Here is a 23,932-nt window from a genome sequence, read left to right as displayed (position 1 = left end):
TCATAGGCCATAAACACCTCACATATATATAACATGTTCATCAATTATTTTGTAAATGATATGCATATAGTTAAGTTTTACTGGAATATGGTAGCTCGTTTAGCTCGCGAGCTGGCTCATTAACGAACCGAGCTGGCTCATTAACGAACCGAGCTAGGATGTTAGCTCAGCTCGTGAAAAAATTCAAACGAGCCGATCCGAGCCGAGCCGAGCTGACCACGAACCGAGCGAGCCAGCGAGCCACGAGTATTTCGTCCAGCCCTATGTGGATGTCTTGGACATCTTGATGTAATAAAGTACCTTTTTCGCTATTAATTTTAAGCAATGTGTGATGATGTCCAATTAGGTAATCACTGTGTACGTGAGTTTCTGATCCTAGCACGTACATGGTTCGCATTCGGTTTGCCTTCCAAAACCGGGTGTGACAGGATCACCCTGTTCCTGTCCTTTGCTTGGGTTCATGATGATCTTCTACTCGAAGAACTCATGACTGCGATCGTCACCACCGACACTGCGACAGCCCTCTACAGCACCAAGACTAGAGGACAGGCCTTGCGGGCCCTACTCTTGCCTCCGGGGGTGCCCCTCGCCAGAGCGGCTCCTCCACCACCCTCTGGCGTCCCCGCATGACTACCACCTTTGGTGGTGGTGGTCGTCATCACTAGGGAAGTCGGGATCGTGGCGGTGGCCCGGTGGTCCACCTGTGGCTTAGGGCTCTATCCCCTAGCCATCCTTCTATAACCCGTGGACTGGCTCCATCTCCATGTGGCCTGGACCACCTATGGGCCCTTCTAGGCCAGGCCTGCTATGGCGGAACCACCCAGATTATTCCATCTTAAGTGCCCAAGTCCCACCTTAGAGGAATGACACTTAAATCGAAATAAACTGACAATCCATGAGATCTAGTCCGATAAAACCACTTACACCTGATCGAATACCACTTGCTCACTCGAAGGTGAGACACAGAGAAATACAATAATGCATAATACTACAAATTAAGGAATACCAAATGCTATTACATCATCGAAGTTTTAAAAGTAGTAAACCATAGTTTTCATGAAATGGAATTAACTAACGAAGATAACTGGGTTGCATGGCGAAGCCTGGCCAAGCTACTCCTCCTAGTCCTTCCCACAGAGGTAACATCCCACTCAACGGTTCAGCCCGGTGGCAGGGTAGAAATCCAAGTCACATCATCAACCATGTCTTGCAAAAAAAACCTAAAATTTTTGGTGTCACGAGCATGGCTAAGTATACTAATACTCAGTTAGACTTATCCGGTGTGAGGAGTCTACTCTACCTCTAGACCATGAAGTTGTTTGGCTGAGAGGTTTGGTTTGCCAAAAGCACTAACTAAGTCTAAGTCAAATTTTAGCTTTTTAGGTTCTAGAATAATACCTTAGACTAGATGAGCACCTAACTATCCACACATGGTACCAAGCATTTATAACAAACAAACTTCATATCATGAAACCTCATTACACTTCTTACTCGATGCAGCAGCACATATCAAGCAGTCTCATTAGCTGCAGTAGACGATTCAAATCGAGTTTTAACCTTGCAAGGTAAATCTAAACACACAACATGTAGGGGCACTTTGTCCCCACACATGTCAATCGTCCCCATTGATTCCCCGTCAACAGATTGGAGCTCGCTGCATTGGATACAATGCCCCACTACCCCGGTCGCCGTCGTGCAGTGACTGCCCTTGTACCCAACATAATCCGGCATGGGAGACCACTTCTCATGACATGTGAGGAATATCGTCTGAGCCCAGGTTCACTCAGATACTAGGCTTGTCGATTTACCATATTTCTCGGTATGTGCATAGTACTTAAACGCTTGACACACGACACCACACATTAATCCTTATTCCAATTCCATTCCACAGATAGGGCATCCCCCAGGGATCCATGTCCACAGATAATCATAATCCCATTATTAAAATGAATACAGTCAATTTCTGACCTCGGACGAGTGCTAGAAAAATTACTCGGTTTCTATTGATATCCCTAATTAGCATAGCAGCTACTTAACTTAGCATTCTAGTATTCATCTCAAAAAGGAACCTGAGTTCATGCATCTAGGGTTTCAATCAATTCCTACATGTTAGTGCACAATACAAGCCTACAAATAAATTGCAGTAAAATATCATATATAATGGTTATGCATAGAACCGAGTCTTGCTTAGAATTCAGACTATGATAGTGTTTGTTAGAGGATACTTGCTTGGCGAGCATGTCCTATCTTGGTCTTTGTCTCGTCTGTCTTTAGGCTTGTCCACCGACTTTGTCTTGTGGTAAACTCCACTCCACGTCCTTCATTTCACATGATCATCATCTCTCGGACTTTCTTCTCCAACGAAATTATTCATTTGCTCACAAGCATGACATTAGCCAAATTGGCGAGCGTCGCACGGGGCCACATCCCACCGTATTCTGACTAGAAAATCCTCTTCTTCTATTACAATTACAAGTTCCATTCCTAATGAAACTACTCAAATCAAAAAGTATGTGTACAATACAGAATTGTTATATGGGAAGTTTACTATTGGATATAACATGAGAAGAGCAAGCGGAGAACATGTGTCCTTTATCATAAGTTTTGGGAAAATAAATAGGGGTACTTCTTTTCTTTCATATTGGGTGTCAAATGGATCCTCTAAGAATTCCCACTTCATAGATACGGGGTATAAAGTTTATCCAAAAACTTCCAATTTCAAAACACATATGAGTAATGAGTAGTAGGGGCATATCCTGAATGTGCCTGATAGACAAAAAATCATGAAAATAAAGATATTAAATTTGACTGGACTTGACACTTTATTTTTTGTTTTCTAAGAAAGAAAAAATGCTTAGAAATGCATCTAATCTACGAGTTCATAAGAGATAATTATTCTCTTTAATAAACTTTTGTGTCGTGCAGGGCACAATACGATTCTATCTTTCGCTTCATCAGAAAAATCTAGGACGAAAGGATTCGAACCTCCGAGTAACGGGGCCAAAACCCGCTGCCTTACCACTTGGCCATGCCCCATGTCATTTCATTTTATGAGACAATAATAAACCCTATTATTTTTATATATTATTCATCAATCTCGCTTCAATTACCTAAAAATGAGGGATATTTTCTTGCTAGGATTCTAGACATGCAGATATGCGCAATAGCGAGCGGAGGGGTATCATGGTTTGGCACGACACAGAGAAGTCGACAACGCGCTGATGACCTAGTCGTGCACTTCATCGTGCAACTGGAACATGAGGCACCACGCGGAAAGGACCACAGCAACGACGCGGCACGATGAAACCCGCAACGAGAACCATGCATTTTCTCGGCTTGAGCATCATGTCGAATAGTTGGTGAACACCAAAAGCAACAGGTGCGGGACAACGACGCTACATACCTTGGTGCAGCACGACGCGAGTGACAGTGTTGTCCACAACACGCTGCACCCGTTGGGCATTACATCGAACACATGGTGCGCATCACGGTGCGGGGCTGCAGGGAAACGATGCTTGGCTGCACAAAACATCGAGCTATTAGAGCGCGAGTCACGGCAGCATGGGGCGGCATATGTGTTGCTGCGTGCATCTTTGGGGATCAGTGGCATGGAGAGGCGGAGTTCATCATGTGCAGATGGAGGGCTCACGACAGAAGAAGCCAACTAGGGGAGGAGGACAGCCAAAGGGCTCCTTTGCTTGAGGACCACAGAGGAGGGAGCTAGCCGACTTCCATGCAAGACGAGCTTAGATGTGAGGGCCTCCTCCTGGACGATGGTGCCTGGCCTGCTGCTACCGGAGGGAGGGCACAAGTCTGGCATAGCTGGTGGCTTGAAGGAGCGGCGTGGCCGGCCATGGGGCGAGCTCACATATCCGAGCTTGGACCAGAGAAGGGCCCTGCGCGTTCAGTAGCTTGGGGGGAAAGACCGTGGGAGGGAATAGGGATGAGACCGATGACCTGGGCACCACAATGGAGGTTGGTCGCGCCCCCTAGCGACAATGTGTGGCATGGAGTCCTTGGCAGGACTCGATGGCCTGCCAAGCCTGGTGGCCAGAGGCCGAGCACCACGAAGGGCGCAGGTGACCCAGGGATGGCTGGTGACATCTGCAGAGGAGGGGGTGGGAATCCTGCCACGGATTGGAGATGGAGTAGGGGAGGAAGGGGGACTACGCACCGGGGATGGAGAAGACCTGGGCAGGTCTTACCGAGTGCCGCCATGGGGATAGCTTGCATGCGCGTGTGCTTTGTGAGGATGCAGGTGCGCCGACTAATGGGAGAAGGGAGGGACAAGAAAGTGGCGGCTAGGGGTCGGAGTGGAAAATTTCTAATTTGCAAGGGAGGGCATCCATATTTATAGAGGAGTCCTAGGGTTAGGGTTTAGAGGGGTTGCTTAAGGGAGAAGGAAATGATTTCTTCTAGGCTAAGGAATCGCTATTTAAGAAAATAAAATGCTCCCACGGGGTTGACCGGTGCGGAGAACGGAGAGAACCGGTGTTCGGACGAACGACAGACCAAAGAATTTACTGGACCAGAAATTTGATTTGGCATCGCTCGGAAATTCTCTTGCGCAATATTTTAAAATAAAATTTGGCTCAACTTGATCATGTTTTTGAATTAGACGTCGATAGTTTGGATTAATTCTTGTGGTTTGTTCTATTTTTAAAATCATTGTTGCAGTTGGTTCGAATTCGAATCGGATACGAGTATTAACAAGTCAGGTCAAAATAAGATTTAAACAGATGCCAACATATTAAAGATCCCTCTTGAGGATACGGGTTTAGATAAAATATTCAGACATGGATCGAATATCGAGGAATTAGACTCAGATACATATTTGATGACTTTTGTCGAGAAGTTCGAATAATTGGGTTTGGGTAAGAGTTGTAAGATTGGATCGACTTTTGAATTTGCATAAATTTTAATAGGCACAAGATTTGGCATTTCTCGAGATTGGATAACTCCAAATTTGGGTGAAACCTTTATGAATAATCTTGATAGACGGAGATAGACGTGATCAATAAACCATTATCTTTACTGACAATCCGTACTGAGGTCCAATCTCACGGCTTAACATGAAGTAAGCACCTGGGGTGTTACACCCGACTACCCCTCAGCCTACCTTCTATGTTGTTCCACCCCCATCGGCACTTCCGGTGACCCCGACACCGCCTCACCGCCAGTCGGGTCTCATGCCTCCTCCGCCCACCTCTCAAGCGCCCTCATGGGGCCCGTGGGGTGGTGGATGGGATGCATAGTCTCTTGTTGGGTCTTTCAACACGATGACCCTCACCCACCTCAGTCTTAGATTGGGTGGCTGAATCCGATGCTTCCTACCACACCACCTCTGATCCTAGTAATTTATCCACCACTCGTCCTCTTCATCCATCTCTCTCTTCTTCCATCGTCATCGGCGATGGGTCAGTCATCCCCGTCACCTCAGTAGGTGATGTGGTCCTTCCCGGCCCCTTCCGCCTAAAAAATGTTCTTGTTGCCCTCAATATCATTCAGAGTCTTCTTTCTATTTGTCAATTCACCACTGACAACTCTTGTTCTATGGATATTGACCCCTTTGGCTTGTCTATGAAGGATCTTGCTACGATGACCCTTCTCTCGCACTGTGACAACTTCGGGCCACTCTACACCCTTCGCCTGCCTGTCGCATCTTCCTAGACCACCACCTTGCATGCATTGACCGCTGCTACCTCGTCCATCACTTGGCATCGTTGCCTTGCCATCCTGGGTGTGATGTGATGTCAAAGTTTTCTAGCAGTTCTGTCATCCCTTGTAGTTAGGGTTCTTTTGATCACTTGTGTCATGCCTGTCAGCTAGGTAGACATGTGAGACTTCCTTCTTCTTCCTCCTCTTCTAGAGCAGCAAGCAATTTTGATCTGGTCCACTGTGATGTCTAGACATCCCCAGTACTCAGTGTTTCTGGAAATAAATATTATCTACTCATTTTGGATGATCACTCTCATTACTTATGGACTTTTCCCTTGCGCTTGAAGTTGGATATGTTCCCCACCCTTTCTCACTTTTTGCTTGGGTTTCCACTCAGTTTGGAGGAACCGTTCGAGCTGTCCAGTACGAAAACAGGCGAGTGTTTGACAGCTCCACATCCCATTCCTAATTTCTCTCACATGGCACTCAGCTTCGGATGTTGTGCCCTATACCTCTTCTCAAAACGGTCAAGCTAAACGCATGATCGGCACCACAAACAATGGCCTCCCTTCCCCCCAATACTAGGCCAAAGGGCTGGCCACCGCTAACTATCTCCTCAACCGCCTCCCCACCAAGGTGGTTCCTCACCACACCCCCTACTTTTCTCTCTTTAGCACCTCTCCCTCCTAGGATCATCTTCGTGTTTTTGGATGCGCCTGCTATCCTAATCTATCCGCCATTGCCCCTCATAAGCTTGCACCCTATTCCACTCATTGTGTCTTTCTTGGGTACTCCCCTAATCACAAGGGGTACCAGTGTTTAGACCTCTCCAATCATCGTGTTCTTGTCTCTCGCCATGCCGTCTTCGACGAATCTGACTTCCCTTTCTCCGTATTTTCTTCCGCTGCCTCCCCCTCTGAGTATGACACCCTCCTCGAGGCGAACCCTGTTACTCCAGCGATCATACCACGCGTGACCCCAAAGCCCTCTGCGCCACCTCGCGTGGCCCCGACGTCTCCCGCGTTGTCACACGCGGCCCCAAACTCTCCCGCGCCCTTGTCGCCACACGCGACACTGGCGTCCCCCACACCCGAGTCACCACACGTGACCCCGACATCCTCTGTGCTGCCACACGCAGCCCAGACGTCCCCCGCACCACCACGCGTGGCCCCACCGTTGTTCGTCGATGTGACTGCTTCCTCGCGCTTCGCAAATCCTGTCCACGTCTACCAGCGATGTGACTGAGCTACTACCTAGCTACCTCAAGCATGAAACTGCCAGTGTACCACCCCGTTACCCTCCAACCGGGACCTAGGCATGTCCACCTGATGGTCACACGACAACCCATTGGCGTCCTCCGGCCTGTCGACCACCTTGTTCTCTTGACATCCACCTCTCTTACCCTCTCCCCCGAGCCGTCATCCACACGTGGTGCGCTCGCCGTTTCTAACTGGCACCACGCCATGGTGGAGGAGTGTGTCGCCCTGCTGGAGAACCATACCTAGGACCTAGTGTCACGCCCCTCTGGTGCCAATGTGGTCATCGAAAAATAGATCTTCAAGCACAAGTTGAAGGTCAATGGCTCCCTGGATCGGTACAAGGTTTGTTGGGTCCTACAGTGTTTCACCCAATGTACTGGGGTGGACTATGACGAGACCTTCAACCCCATGGTGAAGCCCGACACCATCCGAACCGTACTAACTCTAGCCCTCTCATGGGCCTGGCTGGTGCATCAGCTCGACGTCAAGAATGCCTTCCTCTATGGCACCTTGACAGAGACGGTGTACTATTCTCAATTGATGGGGTTTGTGGACCCGGCTCACCCCGACATGGTCTACAATCTCAAATGTTCCTTCTACGGCCTCAAGTAGGCTCCCTACACCTGGTACAGTCGCTTCGCCACCTTCTTGCTCTCACAAGGCTTTGTTGAGGCCAAGGCGTACACCTCCCTGTTCGTCTTCTGCCATGACATGGATGTTGCTTACCTCCTCCTCTACGTCGACGACATTGTCCTCATGACCTCCACCGACCTCCTGCGACGCGTCATCTCTTCCCTCCAACAGGAGTTCGCCATGAAGGACCTAGGTGAGCTGCACCACTTCCTGGGGATCACCGTCAAGCGCAAGCCTTAGGGCCTATTCCTCCACTTGGCCAGTACACCATCGACATCCTCGAGCGCGCGAGCATGGCTGATTGTAAGCCATGCTCGACTTCGATGGACACTCAGGGCAAGGTCTCCACCGATGCCTGCTCCTTGGTAGCTGATCCGACCAGCTATCGGAGTCTTGCGGGGCTCTACAGTACCTCGTCATACTCGCCCCAACATCGCCTACACTGTCCAGCAGGTATGCATTCATATGTACGCCCCTCGGGAAACACACCTCACCGCTATGAAGCGGATCCTTCGGTACCTCTGTGTCACCACCGACTTTGGCCTTCTTCTTCGCTTATATGAGACCATCGACCTCGTTGTCTACACCGACGATTGGGGGTGGTTGTCCCGACACCCATCGCTCCACTTTCGATATCATTGTCTTCCTTGGCGACAGCCTCATCTCCTAGTCCTCGAAGCGGCAACCGGTCGTCTCCCGCTCCAGCGCCGAAGCTGAGTACCGCGTCGTGGTCAACAACGTCGTCGAGGCGGCGTGGCTTCGTCAGCTGCTCCAGGAGCTGCACAGCCCGCTGACGGGAAGTACCCTGGTCTATTGTGACAACGTCGACACCATGTACCTCTCCACCAACCCCGTCCAACATCAGCGCACAAAGCATGTCGAGCTCGATCTCCACTTCGTTCGCGAGCAAGTTGCCGTCGGAGACGTACGAGTTCTTCATGTCTCGACCACTTCTCAATTTATTTGCCGACATCTTCACCAAGAGTCTACCTACGTCGGTGTTCGAGGAGTTTCGATCGAGTCTCAACATCTCCTATGGCTAGAGTTTCAAGTGCGGGGTGTTAGAGTTACTATATATGTATTGTGTAATGTGTTTAGGGTCTACATCACTGTTATCCAACCCATTTATGGTTAGGATTTCCATTCTAATAATTTGGATAGCTACGCCTACGCTTACTGTACTGTATGTGTCTTAGCCACTGGCAGGTGCAGGTCCACACAAATCCCTCTCGACGCAGGACGAGGAAGTAAAGCAGCCACTTTCATCGCTGTCTCCGATCCAAATTGAAGGCAGCGAGCTGAGTGGCCACAACTGCTTGCTTGCTTTCGGCACGTCGATCGGTATAGCTTTCTAGCTTTCTGCGGACAACACATGGCTGGGTGGATCGTGCATGGCAATTGGCATGGTGTGGACGAAAGCAAAGGCACCGAACGAGTGTTGAGGCAGCCAACAATGCTAGCTAGCTGCTGTTCCGTCACCGTCATTTCCTTGGGCAGAGCGAGAGTTTAAACATTAAACAACACTAATACAATACGTATAATCGACCTTGAAAATTAAACAGCGTGTTTGGTTCGAGTAACAGGGAGTCTATCATATTCTCACTCCTTATTTTTTTATTTAATTTATAAAATAAAATAAGTTAATTTATCATCATCTCATTCTTTATATACTAATAATTAGTAATAATACGAGGAATGAGTTTATTCTAATAAATTTGTGGAATAGACTTATAATACAACACTAATCTAGAATAGATTAATTCTTTAAACCAAACACCTCCAAAGCGACTCAGATCCTCTAAGTAGGAGTAGGAATAGCGATTCCTTGCGCCTCACGCAGCTAATCTCCCCTCCCCTCCCCTCGAAGGAAGATTTCTCTGTCTCCTTTTGCATCCTCCCTCAATTAGCTTTTGGTCTCTTCTCCTTTTTCTTTGTTTCTTTCTTTCTGAGTCACCAGTAACACAAACCTTTTGTTTGTTTGTTTGTTTATTAATATGTGGCCACGAAAAGGCATACTAGTCCTTGTACATATGGGGTCATATATAAACACACAAGGAGGGGAGGGGACTAAGGAAGAAGCATGATCCAAGCTAGCAGCTCAGCTCTCCACTCCCTCTCTGTGCTGTGCTGTGTAGTCGTTCATTCATGCACTTGGCGTTCTTGCAATTGCAGCCCCCTTCTCCTCCTCATCCTTGTCGGGGCAGTTAGCTAGGTGAGAATAGTGCAGTGGAGCTCAACAGGCCAGCGATAAGCAATTAATGGAGGTAGAGGCTTGCTACAACTATGGCTTCCTACCTGCAGACAGAGGCAGGCACCAACCACCACCTGCACCACATGCCACCCTTCCTCACGCTGCAGGTATATGTGGTTTAGTTTCTGTTTACTTTGAGCTCGTCTCCTTGCTGATCTCTTGTTTGCCCATTCATGCTTCTCCTGGAGAAAGAAGAGAGAGAGAGAGAGAGACTACTCCTTTTGATTCCTGGATTTGGTTTCAGCCGATTTTTTGTGTATTTCAGAGGATGCAGGTGAGCTGTGGGAGTACTTCCCTTGCCCCTTTTGCTACATCGAGGTGGAGGTGCCCTTCATCTGCAACCACCTTCAGGAGGAACATTGCTTTGACACCAGGAATGCTGTAAGCATTACTACTTTGCAAACTTAGAACCATGATGATACATACAGTCTCTAATCACACTATATCTGTAGCCTATAATATTGATTCTGTAAATGATCTTCTTCAGGTTTGCCCCATCTGCGCCAACAATCTAGGGAAAGACATGGCTGCACATTTCAGACTGCAGCACACGCATCTTCTCAAGGTAACTAACTATGTTCATCCCCAGCCACCAGCTCAGCGTCTGGGAAACTAATAACTGATCATGGTTCATGATAGAGGAGGAAGCCCTACAGGCCAAGCTCATGCCCTGCGGCTGCCACCAGCCCAGCAACATACCAAGTGAACTCTTACTATGAAGAGGCAGAACCACAGCAGCACTACAGCAGGCCATACAAAGATCCTGCACCTGACCCATTGCTCTCCCAGTTCATCTGCAGCGTCGATGCGATCCCTGGTGATGACAACGCCCAGAAAGATGATCAGAGGTAATTCAGATCTTTTTCAGAGCGCTGGCTGTGCCAGTAACAGTATCACTATCCAGCCCCAGCTGGGTTTTTGTTTTTTTTTCCATCAGGCTGAAGTTGAACAACAAGGGAGCGACAGCGAGCGACGACGATGCATCATCCAAACTGGGGCTGGAGGAGAGGCTGCAGAGGATCGACTTTCTGACGGAGATACTCATGTCCACCATTCTTTGATGTCTTGTTACCGCTATCTAGGGTTTCTTGAGGATTTGTAGCAATGGCTATCAGGATGTGTCTCCATGTCACGTAAGCAAAAGCAATTCCATGTCCACATGTACACCATAGCCTTGGCTACCTATATATATATACAATGAAGTGCCATACTTTGGCCATCCTTGTCCGTCTGAAATGTTTTCTGCAGAATTTTCGTGTGCGCACAATGCTGTCGATTCTGAATGTTCATGTTCAGAGAATATAAGCTCTAAACTGAACAGACATATCATTCGCATTTCACCAGAACCCTAGTGAGAACAGCCCGCGATAAATACACAGGAAGAAGGATCAAAGGATCTATATGTATATATATCGTCACGTATGATCTACTTGTACCATTCATCAATATCTAACTCTATTCGAAGAGCCACTGCTGGACACAAAGGAAAAAAATGTGGGTTGAAACTTTTATCCTAGGAGACAAATGTTACATTCGGAGGTGTAATCCCCATCATCTCGTAATATGCTTTCTCAGCTTCTGCCATTCTTGTCTGGAAAAGCCCCCACTCTTTCCGGCAACGCTCTCTTACCTGCATACACAGCAACCAGGATAAAGATCATTCACAGCACCTCACACACTCACAAAAAATCATGATATTATCTATCAAAGTCGTCAGATTCATACCCCTTCCCATGGCGCCCTCCCATTCTCCGACTGCCCCTGTGCATTTTGAAGATGCTATTAAGGCGCTACAGTAGAATCTGATTGTACACATTTGTTTCTTTTTTTTCTTCCTTACCTGGTTCCCGAGAGAAGGAATCACTTGGTGTACAATCCATTGGGAATCAACGACACCGATTTTCTCGTGAGCAGGCTGCAAAGAGTTTCAAACGCTTTAATTGAAGGCATATACAAGGTGTCAAAAAGCTACTCTGCTGAAAAAAGGTTTTCTTGTAGCAAATAACTGGGGGGGGGGGGGGGGGACAACTGTCATCAAGGGCCAGCAGAAATAGTCACAGTTCTCTTCAATGCTGTGACTATGTTGTGAAGTGCGTACCTCCACACATTTCCGGAGAGCGAAATCGAGACCCCATCCATGAACTAAGTCATTCTGCAAGAACGACAAGATATCAACCAAACCAAGCCAAGTGCAGACACTGAAACTGTGTTATACCTGAATCATATGCCAGACACATCTCCACGCATCTCTGGAGAAAACTGGAGCCATTATTTCAACAAACCTGTACAGCAAACACATCAGGTAGGTTCCTTGATACAAATCAACCCGAGTAAGCAGATTCAGCTGACATGGGGGGAAACTACATACCCAGCGCACGGGGGGACATGAGGATCAGAGCACCAGCCTTCTCTCTCCTCTGTAACCCTGTCAGAACCAGTTTCATAAGATTCTTTTTTTCTTTTTCTTTTTCTTAAAAAAAAGAGTTTATGTATCCCAGCAAAGAAGCTGGACATTGTAGCCTAGCACCATGTCTCCAGCATCTTTATCTATACATGAAGTAACACATATTTCTAGAGGATAAAGCAAAAGGATGACTGCAGCTACAAAACCAGAGCCCCCACTTACATGTGAACTTGACGATCACCTCTTCTCTTGGTCATCTGCCATGTCAATCCCCTATCTGGCTCTAGACCAGGTTGTGAGATTTCTAGTCTATATTTCTTGACAAGTTTAATGTACCTGCAACCGAATCGTATTAGCAAGTCACCTACAAAACATGATATGGAGAAATGGTCAAATGAAGGTCGAAATTACATACTCCTCTCCATTAAAATGATCAACTCCAAGGTCCTCATCCCAGATAAATACGTACTCATAGGCTGCCACGATATCAGGGTGCAAGAATCTTTTAGCATACCACCTAGAGGCGCCATGATAATCATAAAACTTTTAGAACCACAGCCACCCTCAGTATTGAAACATGTAAAGAACAATAAAGAATCAGAGCACACACCACTTTGCTTGTTTCCGGACGCTTACATGGATAGCTCGCTTTGACCACTCAAATTCATCCCATTCAGTCACCCGGCCATCATAGTGAAACAACAGGATTGCAAAATCCTTCGAAAACTGCAACAGCAACCAGAGGGGGCCGGGGAAAAGTATCAGGTAATTTGTCAAGTTATTACTCCATGACATGTGTACATTTACAGTTGAATTCGAAGTTGCCAAAACAAAGGCTAAACAATAGAACCTGGGATGTAAGAGTAGCATCTAAAATTTACCTTCTTGACAGCCCTGTTTATGTTATCTTTCTGTGAAATGCCAACAGTAAAAGTAACAAGGTACTTTGGCTTGAAGGGTAGGTCCTGTAAATTCAAATATCCATACCAGCAGAATGAAATGTGCAAGATACAGAACCATGTGCGAGAATTAGCTAAAACATTGAGCTTAATTTTGACAGAGCATCATGGCTCAGGTGCTGAAATTGAGATGAAAATAATCAACTTTTATGGAAGATAAAGCCATAAAAAAAACAGGGCTAAAAATCGGCAAGAATACAGTGCATGTACGAGGTGGATAAATAATAAGACGAGTTCACAGCAACACTCAGATCTTGAGCAAAAGTTCTTTCGCCAACAGTGGGAGAACAAAAGGAAAAAAAAGATTGCATGAGAGCAGCACACAAACAACCTAAGAATTTATTTACAAGGAAAAGAATACGCTAATTCTTGATGACAATGTGAAGGGAAGGCTATAGCATAATCTCATTCTAGGAGCAATAAACCATAGTCTGTGCGAAGGAAAAGAGAAGGCAAACCCAGAACTGAAAACAATATATAATATAAGATGAGACGAGAAGTGCATACAAGAATGGTTACCTCATCTGGGTTCCCCCATAACCTGTGCTGATGAAAATCAGACTCTGGCACAACAATACCTGGCGCTAGGCTCTCTGCACCCCTGGGGTTTGTTGGTACATAGACCTACAAAGTTACGAACCAGGAACTCTTTTAGATCAACAGTTATACCGAAGGAGACAGGGCGTTCACTCACAGCACAGCACAGGAGAGCAAAGGAAAACACATATATATATCACAGGAGGATGAAGTGTATTGGGGAATTATTGTACCTTGAAGTTGTCAAGTGAGATTGGTTGGGAGCCATTTCCCCTTGCGTTCCTGGCCGCAGTCCAAGCATGGTTAAGTATAGCTTGAGCTGAGATGCCAGAGTTCTTGTCCTCTATGTAGGAGACGATGCTAGATGGAAAGTGAAGCTGCAGCATTTTTGTTTGGGTCGTTGAGATACATGTTATTGCCTAGATGCTGCATGTGGACAGAGCATGCACGTACTTTTGTTATGTTAACTGTCGGGAACGAGATTCCGATAAGGAATCCAAAGACCGCACCAACGATCGTTACTACAACGAGCCTCATGTTTTCGTTAGGCTTCGACCTGATGGAACTGTAAGTAAAAAGATATGCATCACAGATATTTATGAATGGATTGCAAGGGATGGATGGCGTGCAAACCTGCGTGCAAGTACCGGAAGTTTGGCCATTGCCTGGAACAGCGGGCCGGCGGGAAAAGTAGGGAAGAGCGAGACCTGCGAGCGGCGACTTCTACGCATCGCTCGGCGGGAGCATAATAGTGACGGGTACCTGGTCCTGAAAGATTGGATGGATTAGTCATGCATGGAATGGAATGGAACGACGGGATGGATGGATGGAGATGGGAAATCTCGAGAGGAGTTGTGTGCAGAAGTGATGATCTAAAACCTTGTTGTCGAGAGGAGAGGGAGAGGGAGAGGAGAGGAAGAGGAGATAGGGATTACTTACCTGAATCAGTGAAAGCTGCAAGATGGCAGGGAGGACGCGCGATCGAGATGGTGCAATGGCGCGTGGACGGTGACGACACGGCGGAGGAGAAACCCTAGGCGGCGCTAGACTAGAGGAGGCTCGCTCCGGCGCCGCGTGGTTGATGAAGGGAAGAATGGGCCACGCGTCAGTGGTCAGAGGATTCTCGTTCCGAAGAAGGAAATGGATTTCAAGGCCATCAGAACCAGGCCACGACGTCTCGTTTCGTTTCGTTTCGTTTGGCTTTGCCTCCCTGTCTGTGAGTCTGTCTGTCTGTCCTCGCCTGCCTTGTTGCCTCTCTGTCTGCAGAGCAACACAACACAATTGTCTGGCCTCCTTGCGGTTTGTCCTCTCGTCTCGTCCACCCAGCAAATTACGAGGGCTACCATTTTTTTAAGGATAAAAGGAATACAATTTCCGTCTCTATCTCCACATAAAAAACATTCAATTACTGCAGATTATCGACCACCTAACTGATCGCATATAAATCAAAGCAAAATAAATCATGAAAGACAAATTCTGGAGTATTATTTAATTTCTATCTATAGCCTGCTTAGACCTCCATGGCTATTATCTCTATGGACTCTCTGAATAGCTCTAAATAATTAAAAGGGGTTATTATAGCATTCTAGTACCAGAAAAAAAATTTGGTGAAACTTACTTCGCACAAAATCGTCAATTCAAGACATAGTTTATTGTTTAATTGTGAATGAGTGTAACCCTTGTCCTATACAAATGTTTAACTTAACAGTCTCCACCAAAAAATCCTGGTATATTAAAGAACCATGACTTTGAGATTGTTTAATACCTACCCTAGAATTTGGTGGACATTGTTAGTTATTATTGTGGGTTTGACCCATAAAAAATTTAAATAAATTATAAGACCCATATTAAATAAAGTATACATTATGGTTTATTATAATATGGACGTTGGCCAGATGTTAACTTAACTTGTACGATTATACTATATCTATCTGCATGGAGATGTTAAGAATGTGATAAAGATGTACCACGTGTGCGCACGTTGTCGCTAAGGCGAGGCCTGGTGTGTCATGGCGTGAAGCGGGCACAATTGTAGCGTGGTGGAGTATGATGATATTTTGCCACTCATGGAATTACTGCATGTGGAGGAAATAGGGGTTATTGAGAGTTTTCCCTCTCTTGATCTCCCTCGATCGGAACTCCCGGAGTTATGGGAGTTTCTCATCTCTTGATTTCCCGTGATTGGAACTCTTGGAGTTACGGGAGTTTCCCATCTCTTGATCTCATGTGTCCGCTTGGTTCTCCTAGCTCATGTATATAAGCTTCATTATGTCATTGTCACTTGGTTCGCCCCTACTTCTGCTATTAGTCAAGTTGCCCTCACGGTGCAGTGGAGCGTGACAGTGTCTAACCACTCAGGGAAATATTACATGTAGTGGAGGGGGAGTTATCGGGAGTTTTCGATCTCTTAATCTCTTATGATCGTAATGTTCAAAGTTACAAGAGTTTCTCATCTCTTGATCTTCGACGATCATAACTCCTAGAGTTATAGGAGTTCCCTGTCTCTTGGTCTCTCATGCCCATTTGGTTCTTTGGTCTCGCCTACATAAGGTTCATCATTTCATTGTTACTCGGTCCTCTTCTACTTCTATTGTGGGCCAAGTTTTCCCATTTCGTTTCTCGTGCGCACGATCATTGGGAGAGCATACCTTCTAAACGAGTGTCGCTCGAGAGTTCACTTGCTAAGGCGAAGGGCAGCAATCACGTTTTTGGGGAGTGTCCATAAGCGACATGACTGCTCACTCCATTAGCTTCTTCTCAAGGAATTGGCGGTGATGAGTGACATGCACGAGCATACCGGCTCTGACAACACGTCGTGATGCCTCGCGCTCCTCCTCGCTCTTCAGCACACACACACACACTTTATCGACAAGGTCGCTAGCAAGGTTATCCTCCACTATGAATCATTTAGGGCCCTTGGTGATGTTTTGGTAATTAATGACAACCATTTGTGCACTAACAATTCTTTGAGAAATAAGAATGCAGGTTAGACCACAGAGAACAGAAATTCTTGGAGACTTATAAGCATTGGTCGTGTTTTAGCTGAGCTTGCAGTTAATTGAAAGGCATGAGAGCCTAGTTTTTTTTAAAAAAATGACTTTAGAGCATCTCCAAGAGTCTTTCTAAATTCCACTTTTTAAATTATTATTTGAAGAGTCATTTACATAAAAACCATTTTTATATCTTTCAATTTCCAACAGCTTTTCTATATGTTGTTTACACTCTAAAGAGTTATTCACGTTTTATATCATTGGCTAGCGAGAAACTTGGAATAGAAGATAGCTATATTTAAATAATCATTTAGATACAATGTTAGAAGGTATTTTTTATGTAAAAAATTATATTCATAGTAAGAATATAGAGTCAGTTGGAGTACTCTTAGAGTTGAAATGCGAAAATAGAACTTTAGAGTTGAAATCAGAGATGCACAAGAGACTGAGACTGCACATGTAAAAGTTGCTCACGCACGCATTTCATACCACTTGACGGTGATGAATGTAGTGTAGGAGTACAAGAGGCTGCAGATCCGATCTGTTGTGGCCACACGGGCATCGCAGGCGTGTGCTGGGCGCACGCGATCCGATGCGACGAAAGGAAACGGGTGGGTGAGTGTAGCGGGGGTAGGTAGCTGATGACCTCTTTACATACCCAGATAGACGATGACTGGTGGGTCCCTTTTTCATTACCCCCACCTCCGTGGCGAGGCTCCCCCACCTACTAATACCTGTCCTCTCTCGCTCGCCTGTCGCCTTTGTATTCGTCTTGCTCCAGCCGCCGTCGGATCGGATCCGATCCAAAGCAAGCAGCAGCAGCCGGCTCCGCCTCCCGCAGCAGCCACACCCCGTCCGTCACCAGAGGAAGAGGAAGAGGAGGATGTCGGGGTCGAAGGTGTACACCCTTGAGGAGGTGGCCAAGCACAACACCAAGGATGACTGCTGGCTCGTCATCGGCGGCAAGGTTACTTCTCCCCCCTTTCTATCTGTACAGTATCTCTCTCTGGCTTTTGGGAATTCAGAAGGATCCCTCCCTCCCCTTGCCTTCCTGGTCCTGGGGTGGGAACCGTCGATCTTCCCCTTCATCGGATGTATCATTAAGATCCGTTTTCGTTAGCTGCCTGGAATCGAGCTCTGTCACCTGCAACGTTGAAACGAAACGATTCATTCCCTTGGGATCCGGGAACTCTGCCTGTCCTTTTTGGATTCCGATTCCGATTCCGGTTCAGCCCTATCCCTAATCCCTAGTTAGGAGTAACAACAAATCATGGAAGCGATAGGATAGCTTCTACTGTACCTACCTAACCTAGTACTGGTGTTCATAACCCACCCCCCTGGTTGCTAGTGCCAAAAAAAACATCGATCTTCCTAGTGGAGAATTCGATTTCATCTCACCGCCCTGTTTCATTCCGGTTCAGCTGCTTCTGCCGCCTCTAGTCTGGACGACTCATTTTCCTGCGACATCTAGTTAGACCACGATGAGTAAATCAAACACGAAACGCAACGATAACACTCCTGTGCTGTGCGTGCACAAGACCATCACTGACACCTGAAGACCATCCATCGTACCTGGTGTGGTATGTTGTTGGGGCAACCATGATTTCTCTTTACCATTTTGCTTGCTTATTATAGGTTATTATCTACTGCTCAGATGGTTCAGCCTCACTCTCTTCTTTAGAACATCTCCGCACTCTCTCAGGATCTCCAAGAACCATCCTTAGGATGTTGATTCACAAATGATAGGAAACATATACGCCTTTTACTGACCATATGCTTGCTGACCTATTATTACTTTCTCCTGGGTACCTCCGTCCATTGTCCAGATTTGTCTGTACATGCTGATTTAGGTGGTGGTTTTTTTTGGTGACCTCTCTCACTCTCTTTGAGCCTGACCCACTCCTTAAAGATTGTCATGTAGCCTATAATAATATCTGGTGCCTCGCTTCCGGAAATCATATCATTGTGGTACAACTGGAATGCTCTTGTTGCCGTCTTTTTTTGTTTCGTCTGGGATCCACAATCTAGGTGGAGTGTAATACTCAAGATCCCTGTTTTGTGAATACTGGCAAAACAAAAAATATATATACCTGTCTAGATGCGGGATGCCACTAATTTACCAAAAAAAAACTGGTGGTGATTGGATGTGATGAACAGAAAAGCTGTGCTAGTCATTCTCTAATTCAGCTGAATGGCAGTGGCACCATGATGTTTCTGCAGTAGCAAAGCTTCATTTGATGAAAAAAAATAAGGAAACCCTTTTCTGTTTGTGTTTAGGTGTACAATGTGACCAAGTTTCTGGAGGACCACCCTGGAGGTGATGATGTCCTGCTGTCTTCCACTGGTAAAGCTGCAATACTTGTCATACCAAGCGTTTGAAGCTGGTGAAGGTGTCATTTCAGCAGATTCTGACTGTTATGGGTGTTTTTGCAGCCAAGGATGCTACCGATGATTTCGAAGATGTGGGGCACAGCACCACCGCCCGTGCAATGATGGACGAGTACCTCGTCGGTGAGATTGATGCGGCCACGATACCCAGTAAGGTGAAGTACACGCCCCCCAAGCAGCCGCACTACAACCAGGATAAGACCCCGGAGTTCGTCATCAAGATCCTCCAGTTTTTGGTCCCCCTGGCAATACTGGGCCTGGCTGTTGCTGTAAGGATCTACACCAAGTCGGAATCTGCCTAGTCATCTGAACCAAGTTAGCGAGGGTTGCATCTTGTACCAGAGTCGCATGTCAGAAACTTGAGTCTTTGCTGTCATACGGTTATATTTATATGAGACTTCTATCGGTAAAATGAAATGGATGTCAGAAACTTCATTGTTGTTCGCTGTGGTTTTGTTCTGTTGTCCCCTTTTCTAACCGGGATATGTTTGGGAAATATACTTTCTGGAAGTGCCCTCATTAGTTTAACAAAACTACAAAAGGGTATTCACTATAAAGTTTGCATGCGTTCAGAACTTTATATTACTCATATGTTCTTTTTTTGTTTCTGTATTTTTTGTTTGTTTGTGACGTTTTAGTTTGAAAATGAAACAAACATCGAGAACGGAACGGAGGTAGTACAACATTGGCATACCATCAGTATCTAGAGATGAGCTATCAGGTGATGAGTCTGAATTGGCTGACAATTTATACTGCAGTTTTCTTGATCTGTTTTTTGGGGGTTTGTTTCCTCAATACAAATTATAAGCTGATCCGCATTCACCGATTTGCAACTAGTATTAATACTGGATACAAGACCACAGATTCATATGCACCTAATAAGGTGACATGACTGAAATCATATTTATATGCAAAACATATTCAGATATTCAACATATCTCATATTTCTTAGTTTATAACAAGTGATACTGGAGCACTAGTCCAAACAGCAGTATCTAGCTCAGTAGAATGGAGTATGACCACCGATGATGGAGAGATTTGGCGTGTGCTCACTGTATTCAACTATCGATGTAGGAGGCAACTGCCCAATACAGATCTCATGCACTGTTGATAACAGAGGAAACAGCTCCTGCCATCCTCGATAAGTCAACACTTCATAGACTTCCCTTGCTGTGGACACTCCCTGTAAAATTAAAGAGATCAGATGCACCCAGCAGAGTATTTCTCTATGCATTGCATGGCATCATATATATTTGCTTTACCTGGAGTTTTTGGCCACGCAACATCTCTGCCTCCAGTTCATCAAAAGACCTGTATCAGCAATATAAGATGGTATCACTATGCAACCGCAGCCACCATTTCGTGTAGTTTAAAGCAAAACAAACCTTTTGCCACCATTTCGTGCAAAGGCCTCAGCCACTCTTCTGTTCCTCCCACCAACTGTCATGGAGCACTCACTTTTCAGTATCCATCTGTTGGATGGTTAATTGGCAATGGTGAAGATACGTACGGCACGTGGTTATTAGGTCGGCGACACCACAGCTCTCGAAGAACGTGTTGTCTCTGACTGAAGGGAACAGAAGCTTAGAGAAAGCACGCATTTCTCGCAAACCAATCCTCATTATTGCAGCCTAACCAAAAAAAAAATGAAAGAAAAGAGGCCATAAGATCACACGGTGCCATCAAAACCATGTCTTTTATTCGAAATGTCTTGAATTGCAACCTTTGTATTGTTTCCCATATCCAAGCCATCCACAAGGCCTACAAGCAAGACAATTCTGCCACATGAGCCATTAATATGTTTAAAGCAAAAGAATGGATGTAAACACACGAAACACTTGATCCATTAAAAACCTGCTGCAATAGCCACGATATTTTTCAGAGTTCCACACAGCTCTACTCCTTCAATATCTTCTGCCTGCATAGGGAGGACAAGATGCATCGATAATTCAACGCTCATTTTATAACTGATAGATTATCTTCTATGCTTCTAATACTATTTGTTTTATATGAGGTGTTAAGCATGACGTTCATTGGTACCTATGTACCCGTACATAATTCTTTTATGAAAGGAATTCAGCATTTCCTAAGATGATGCTTTTCATGTTCCGAAACATAACGTGTATGTTCTCTGCTACATTTATTTATGAGAATAGAGTAGAAGAACTTACGACAGAAACTAGGAAGTAGGGTGTGGTAAAAAGTTTAGCCCATCGATTTGCCACTTCCTTATCTTTCCTATACCCAATTGTTGCTTCACTGAACTCTTCGACAGCAATCTGCACTAGAAAAATATATACATGTAACCATCTATTATTTTTGCTTACGAATGAAGACTACATGAAACTAAACTCTGCAGAGCAAGTCGAAGGAATGGTTGCCTCGTTTGCAATGTTAGCACCCATGAGCACACAGCAATTGATTCCAAGTGTATCCGCGATTAACTTGGATATCATGCATGGCCCTTCCATCTTGACCTCCATGCCCTTGATGAGGGAGATAGCCTCAGCTCCTGGTGTTAGCTTCCCTACAAGCTTCTTACATATACCCTCCACAAATTGATGGGGCGTCACAAAAACCAGCATATTCGCGTCTTTGACTGCGGAAGGGAAATAAAAGCTTTATTCCATAAAATTTATGTGACAATATGCAAGCAGCTTTATGCTGTAAGTTTTTTTTATGATAACGACAAGTCATCGTTTGCTAATGCATGCTCGTTCGTTGTCTTTTGCGTTTTATGAGAGAGATTATATGACATACTCAACTGTTGTTTACGAGTAGCATCTACCCTCTAAACCATCAGAATAGCTGGGTGACACTGTGATTAATTGATTACCTGCGCTCTCCAAGTCAGGGTCGGCAATAACATTCGTTCCAAGCTTTATACCTGGCAAGTATTTGCAGTTCTCCTGAAACCAATGAGAATAAAGTCTTTTTTTTATTCGGTGCATCATTACTAGTGTCATGACATATGTAAGCCATTTTAACATAATTTCATCATCTAGAAACAAGATAAGGTAATGTGCTTGAACTAATTCTTACATTCTGTTCGTTAATGGACTCAGATAGCTTCCTGCCTGTAGGCAGTATTTCCTCAAACACCCACATCCTTACTTCATCTTCAGAGAGAGAGAGAAAAAAAAAGAAATTAAAAGAGATGTGTACGTAGGTAATAATAATAATACAGGGAGTACCTAACATCAAACTCTGCATTGATCAGTCATAGCATTTACAGCAGTAGTGCTTATGCAGTTAGTGGGCAAAAGATGCAGATAGTGGCATGGACCATGCCCAATTGTCCATGCATAGAGGGAAGATTGGTGCATGACTGCATGTCTACTGTATATGGATGGAGACGTCCCACAAATTTATATGGATCGAGACCCCCCACAAAATTAAAAGATAAGATAAGATGTAGGCAAAACAATCTTAGTATGCTGGTACATAGGAGAGGATTATATGTATGCATCCAGAGAAAGGAAGCAAATTAGATATAGAATGATATAAGCGATCGAAATGGCAGCAATTGAAAATATTTGAAACAGAAGGAGACAGAGAATGCGCGTACCATAGAAGGAGGGCAGCTTGGCGGTGTTGGAGGCGATGAGGCGGGAGGCGACGCTGCCCCAGTTGCCGCTGCCAATGACGGCCACCCGGTACTTGGCGTGCCCGTTCTCCATCTCCATCTCCGGCAGGCGGGCGGGAGGACGGCGGGGGAGTGGTCCGAATTAAATAATGCAGATCAAGAAGCCAACCACACCGCCGCCCGGCCGGCGGCAACAGCTAGAGGAGATGCAATAATCGGGCAAATCAAGAGCAATGACGGACGGCCCGAACCTAGTAGCAGCAGGAGGAGAGGAGAGAAGGAATGTGAAATTGAAATTGAACGGAAGGGCAGGCAGAAGAATATAATGTCCTGCTGCCCGTGGTTATGGTTCGCTTAGATAGGTCGGAGGGGCGGAATCCCCAAGAAATAATCGCATGTGGTTGCTGTTTCCTTTCCTCCCCTCCCTTCACCGCTGCTTTGTTTTTGTTTGTTGGCAAAAAAACGAGGCGACAGTCGCTGCCATTTCGTCCTTGGGATTGAGGAAGACGGAGACGGAGACGAAGAGGAGGAGCAGGAGAGGGAGAAGATCCCGTCTCGTCTCGGGGGTATCGACCGACTAGGCCGCCCCGCCACTTGGCCCAGCAAAACCAAAGGGATCCATCATCGATTCGGGGCCCAAACCACCTCACCTCATCTTTTTTTTTTATTTATGGTTCATTCAACGCCGCAGCAAATAAAGCCAGACTTTGTATGGTCATGCTGGTATCCTCCAATTAGAGATGGCAATAGGTAAATACCCACCGGGTATTACTACCCCATACTCATACCTACGACACAAAAATAACCCCACCGGGTCACCCATATACACTGGCGGGTATGGATTTACCCTCATACCCATACCCATGTGGGTATGGGTCACCCATCGGGTCACCCGTACCCACAAAAATTATACAACTATCAAAATATTATACTATACAAATGGCAAGTATATCCATATAACTACCATTACAAAATTTTCTAGCATCATTTAACCATCCATTCAACACACCAAAGATAATTGGATAAAGTAGTAACACTATGATAATACTACATAGCACATTACATGTTCCATTACATGGTCATTAAATTGTTGTTAAATAGTAAAAAAGTTGGATGACTAAAGTCCAAGTTCATGCTTCGGATAAGTTTATATTGGGTATTTTATACCCACGGGTTAACGGGTATGGGTGAAGGCAGAACGTTCTAATACCCGTTTACCCATTGGGTGAAAATTTTTGCCCAATAACAGACCCACGGGTAGAATATT

The 23,932-nt window shown here is 45.6% G+C and overlaps 4 protein-coding genes and 1 long non-coding RNA gene across 8 annotated transcripts; 2 read left to right on the top strand and 3 right to left on the bottom strand.

Moving 5' to 3' along the window:
• Nucleotides 1-1,916: 1,916 nt before the first annotated feature.
• LOC109944851 (uncharacterized) lies at nucleotides 1,917-4,326 on the bottom strand. Of its 2 annotated transcripts, XR_002268100.2 has the most exons (3): nucleotides 4,175-4,326; nucleotides 3,404-3,519; nucleotides 1,917-2,766 (listed from the first exon to the last, which is right to left on the bottom strand). It is a non-coding gene; the product is annotated as an uncharacterized lncRNA (long non-coding RNA). The 2 variants fall into 2 exon arrangements; XR_002268099.2 differs by having other exon boundaries at nucleotides 1,917-3,519.
• A 5,247-nt stretch (nucleotides 4,327-9,573) lies between these two features.
• LOC100282272 (uncharacterized) lies at nucleotides 9,574-11,045 on the top strand. 2 transcript variants are annotated; one of them, XM_020549718.3, is made up of 5 exons: nucleotides 9,574-9,908; nucleotides 10,067-10,182; nucleotides 10,289-10,366; nucleotides 10,441-10,649; nucleotides 10,712-11,037. In XM_020549718.3, exons 1-5 carry the CDS (start codon nucleotides 9,809-9,811, stop codon nucleotides 10,860-10,862), a joined length of 654 nt encoding a protein of 217 aa, XP_020405307.1. In that variant the 5' UTR covers nucleotides 9,574-9,808; the 3' UTR covers nucleotides 10,863-11,037. The 2 variants fall into 2 exon arrangements, with proteins under 2 accessions (XP_020405307.1, NP_001148656.2); NM_001155184.3 differs by having other exon boundaries at nucleotides 9,620-9,908; nucleotides 10,739-11,045.
• Nucleotides 11,046-11,103: 58 nt separating this feature from the next.
• On the bottom strand, nucleotides 11,104-14,861 carry LOC109944850 (uncharacterized). Of its 2 annotated transcripts, none has more exons than XM_020550337.3 (15): nucleotides 14,641-14,861; nucleotides 14,335-14,469; nucleotides 14,155-14,257; nucleotides 13,935-14,078; nucleotides 13,684-13,788; nucleotides 13,087-13,170; nucleotides 12,816-12,931; nucleotides 12,621-12,722; nucleotides 12,428-12,541; nucleotides 12,170-12,226; nucleotides 12,017-12,083; nucleotides 11,900-11,953; nucleotides 11,642-11,716; nucleotides 11,527-11,562; nucleotides 11,104-11,431 (listed from the first exon to the last, which is right to left on the bottom strand). In XM_020550337.3, the coding sequence occupies exons 2-15, from the start codon at nucleotides 14,430-14,432 to the stop codon at nucleotides 11,315-11,317; spliced, it is 1,272 nt and encodes a 423-aa protein (XP_020405926.1). In that variant the 5' UTR covers nucleotides 14,433-14,469; nucleotides 14,641-14,861; the 3' UTR covers nucleotides 11,104-11,314. The 2 variants fall into 2 exon arrangements, with proteins under 2 accessions (XP_020405926.1, XP_020405925.1); XM_020550336.3 differs by having other exon boundaries at nucleotides 14,155-14,266; nucleotides 14,641-14,860.
• Nucleotides 14,862-17,448: 2,587 nt separating this feature from the next.
• Nucleotides 17,449-19,533, top strand: LOC100216924 (uncharacterized). Its single transcript, NM_001370802.1, has 3 exons — nucleotides 17,449-17,658; nucleotides 18,969-19,035; nucleotides 19,125-19,533. The coding sequence occupies exons 1-3, from the start codon at nucleotides 17,575-17,577 to the stop codon at nucleotides 19,379-19,381; spliced, it is 408 nt and encodes a 135-aa protein (NP_001357731.1). The 5' UTR covers nucleotides 17,449-17,574; the 3' UTR covers nucleotides 19,382-19,533.
• Nucleotides 19,534-19,816: 283 nt separating this feature from the next.
• On the bottom strand, nucleotides 19,817-23,321 carry LOC100284124 (glycerol-3-phosphate dehydrogenase). Its single transcript, NM_001157021.2, has 11 exons — nucleotides 22,648-23,321; nucleotides 22,122-22,198; nucleotides 21,916-21,988; nucleotides 21,461-21,678; nucleotides 21,251-21,358; nucleotides 20,934-20,997; nucleotides 20,803-20,840; nucleotides 20,590-20,710; nucleotides 20,465-20,519; nucleotides 20,342-20,390; nucleotides 19,817-20,262 (listed from the first exon to the last, which is right to left on the bottom strand). The coding sequence occupies exons 1-11, from the start codon at nucleotides 22,763-22,765 to the stop codon at nucleotides 20,080-20,082; spliced, it is 1,104 nt and encodes a 367-aa protein (NP_001150493.1). The 5' UTR covers nucleotides 22,766-23,321; the 3' UTR covers nucleotides 19,817-20,079.
• Between the last annotated feature and the right edge of the window lie 611 nt (nucleotides 23,322-23,932).

The sequence above is a fragment of the Zea mays genome, chromosome 3, assembly GCF_902167145.1.
Source record: "Zea mays cultivar B73 chromosome 3, Zm-B73-REFERENCE-NAM-5.0, whole genome shotgun sequence".
Taxonomy (NCBI): Eukaryota; Viridiplantae; Streptophyta; class Magnoliopsida; order Poales; family Poaceae; genus Zea; species Zea mays.
Note: the sequence above shows the minus strand (reverse complement) of the source record. Positions and strands in the feature narration are given on the sequence as shown.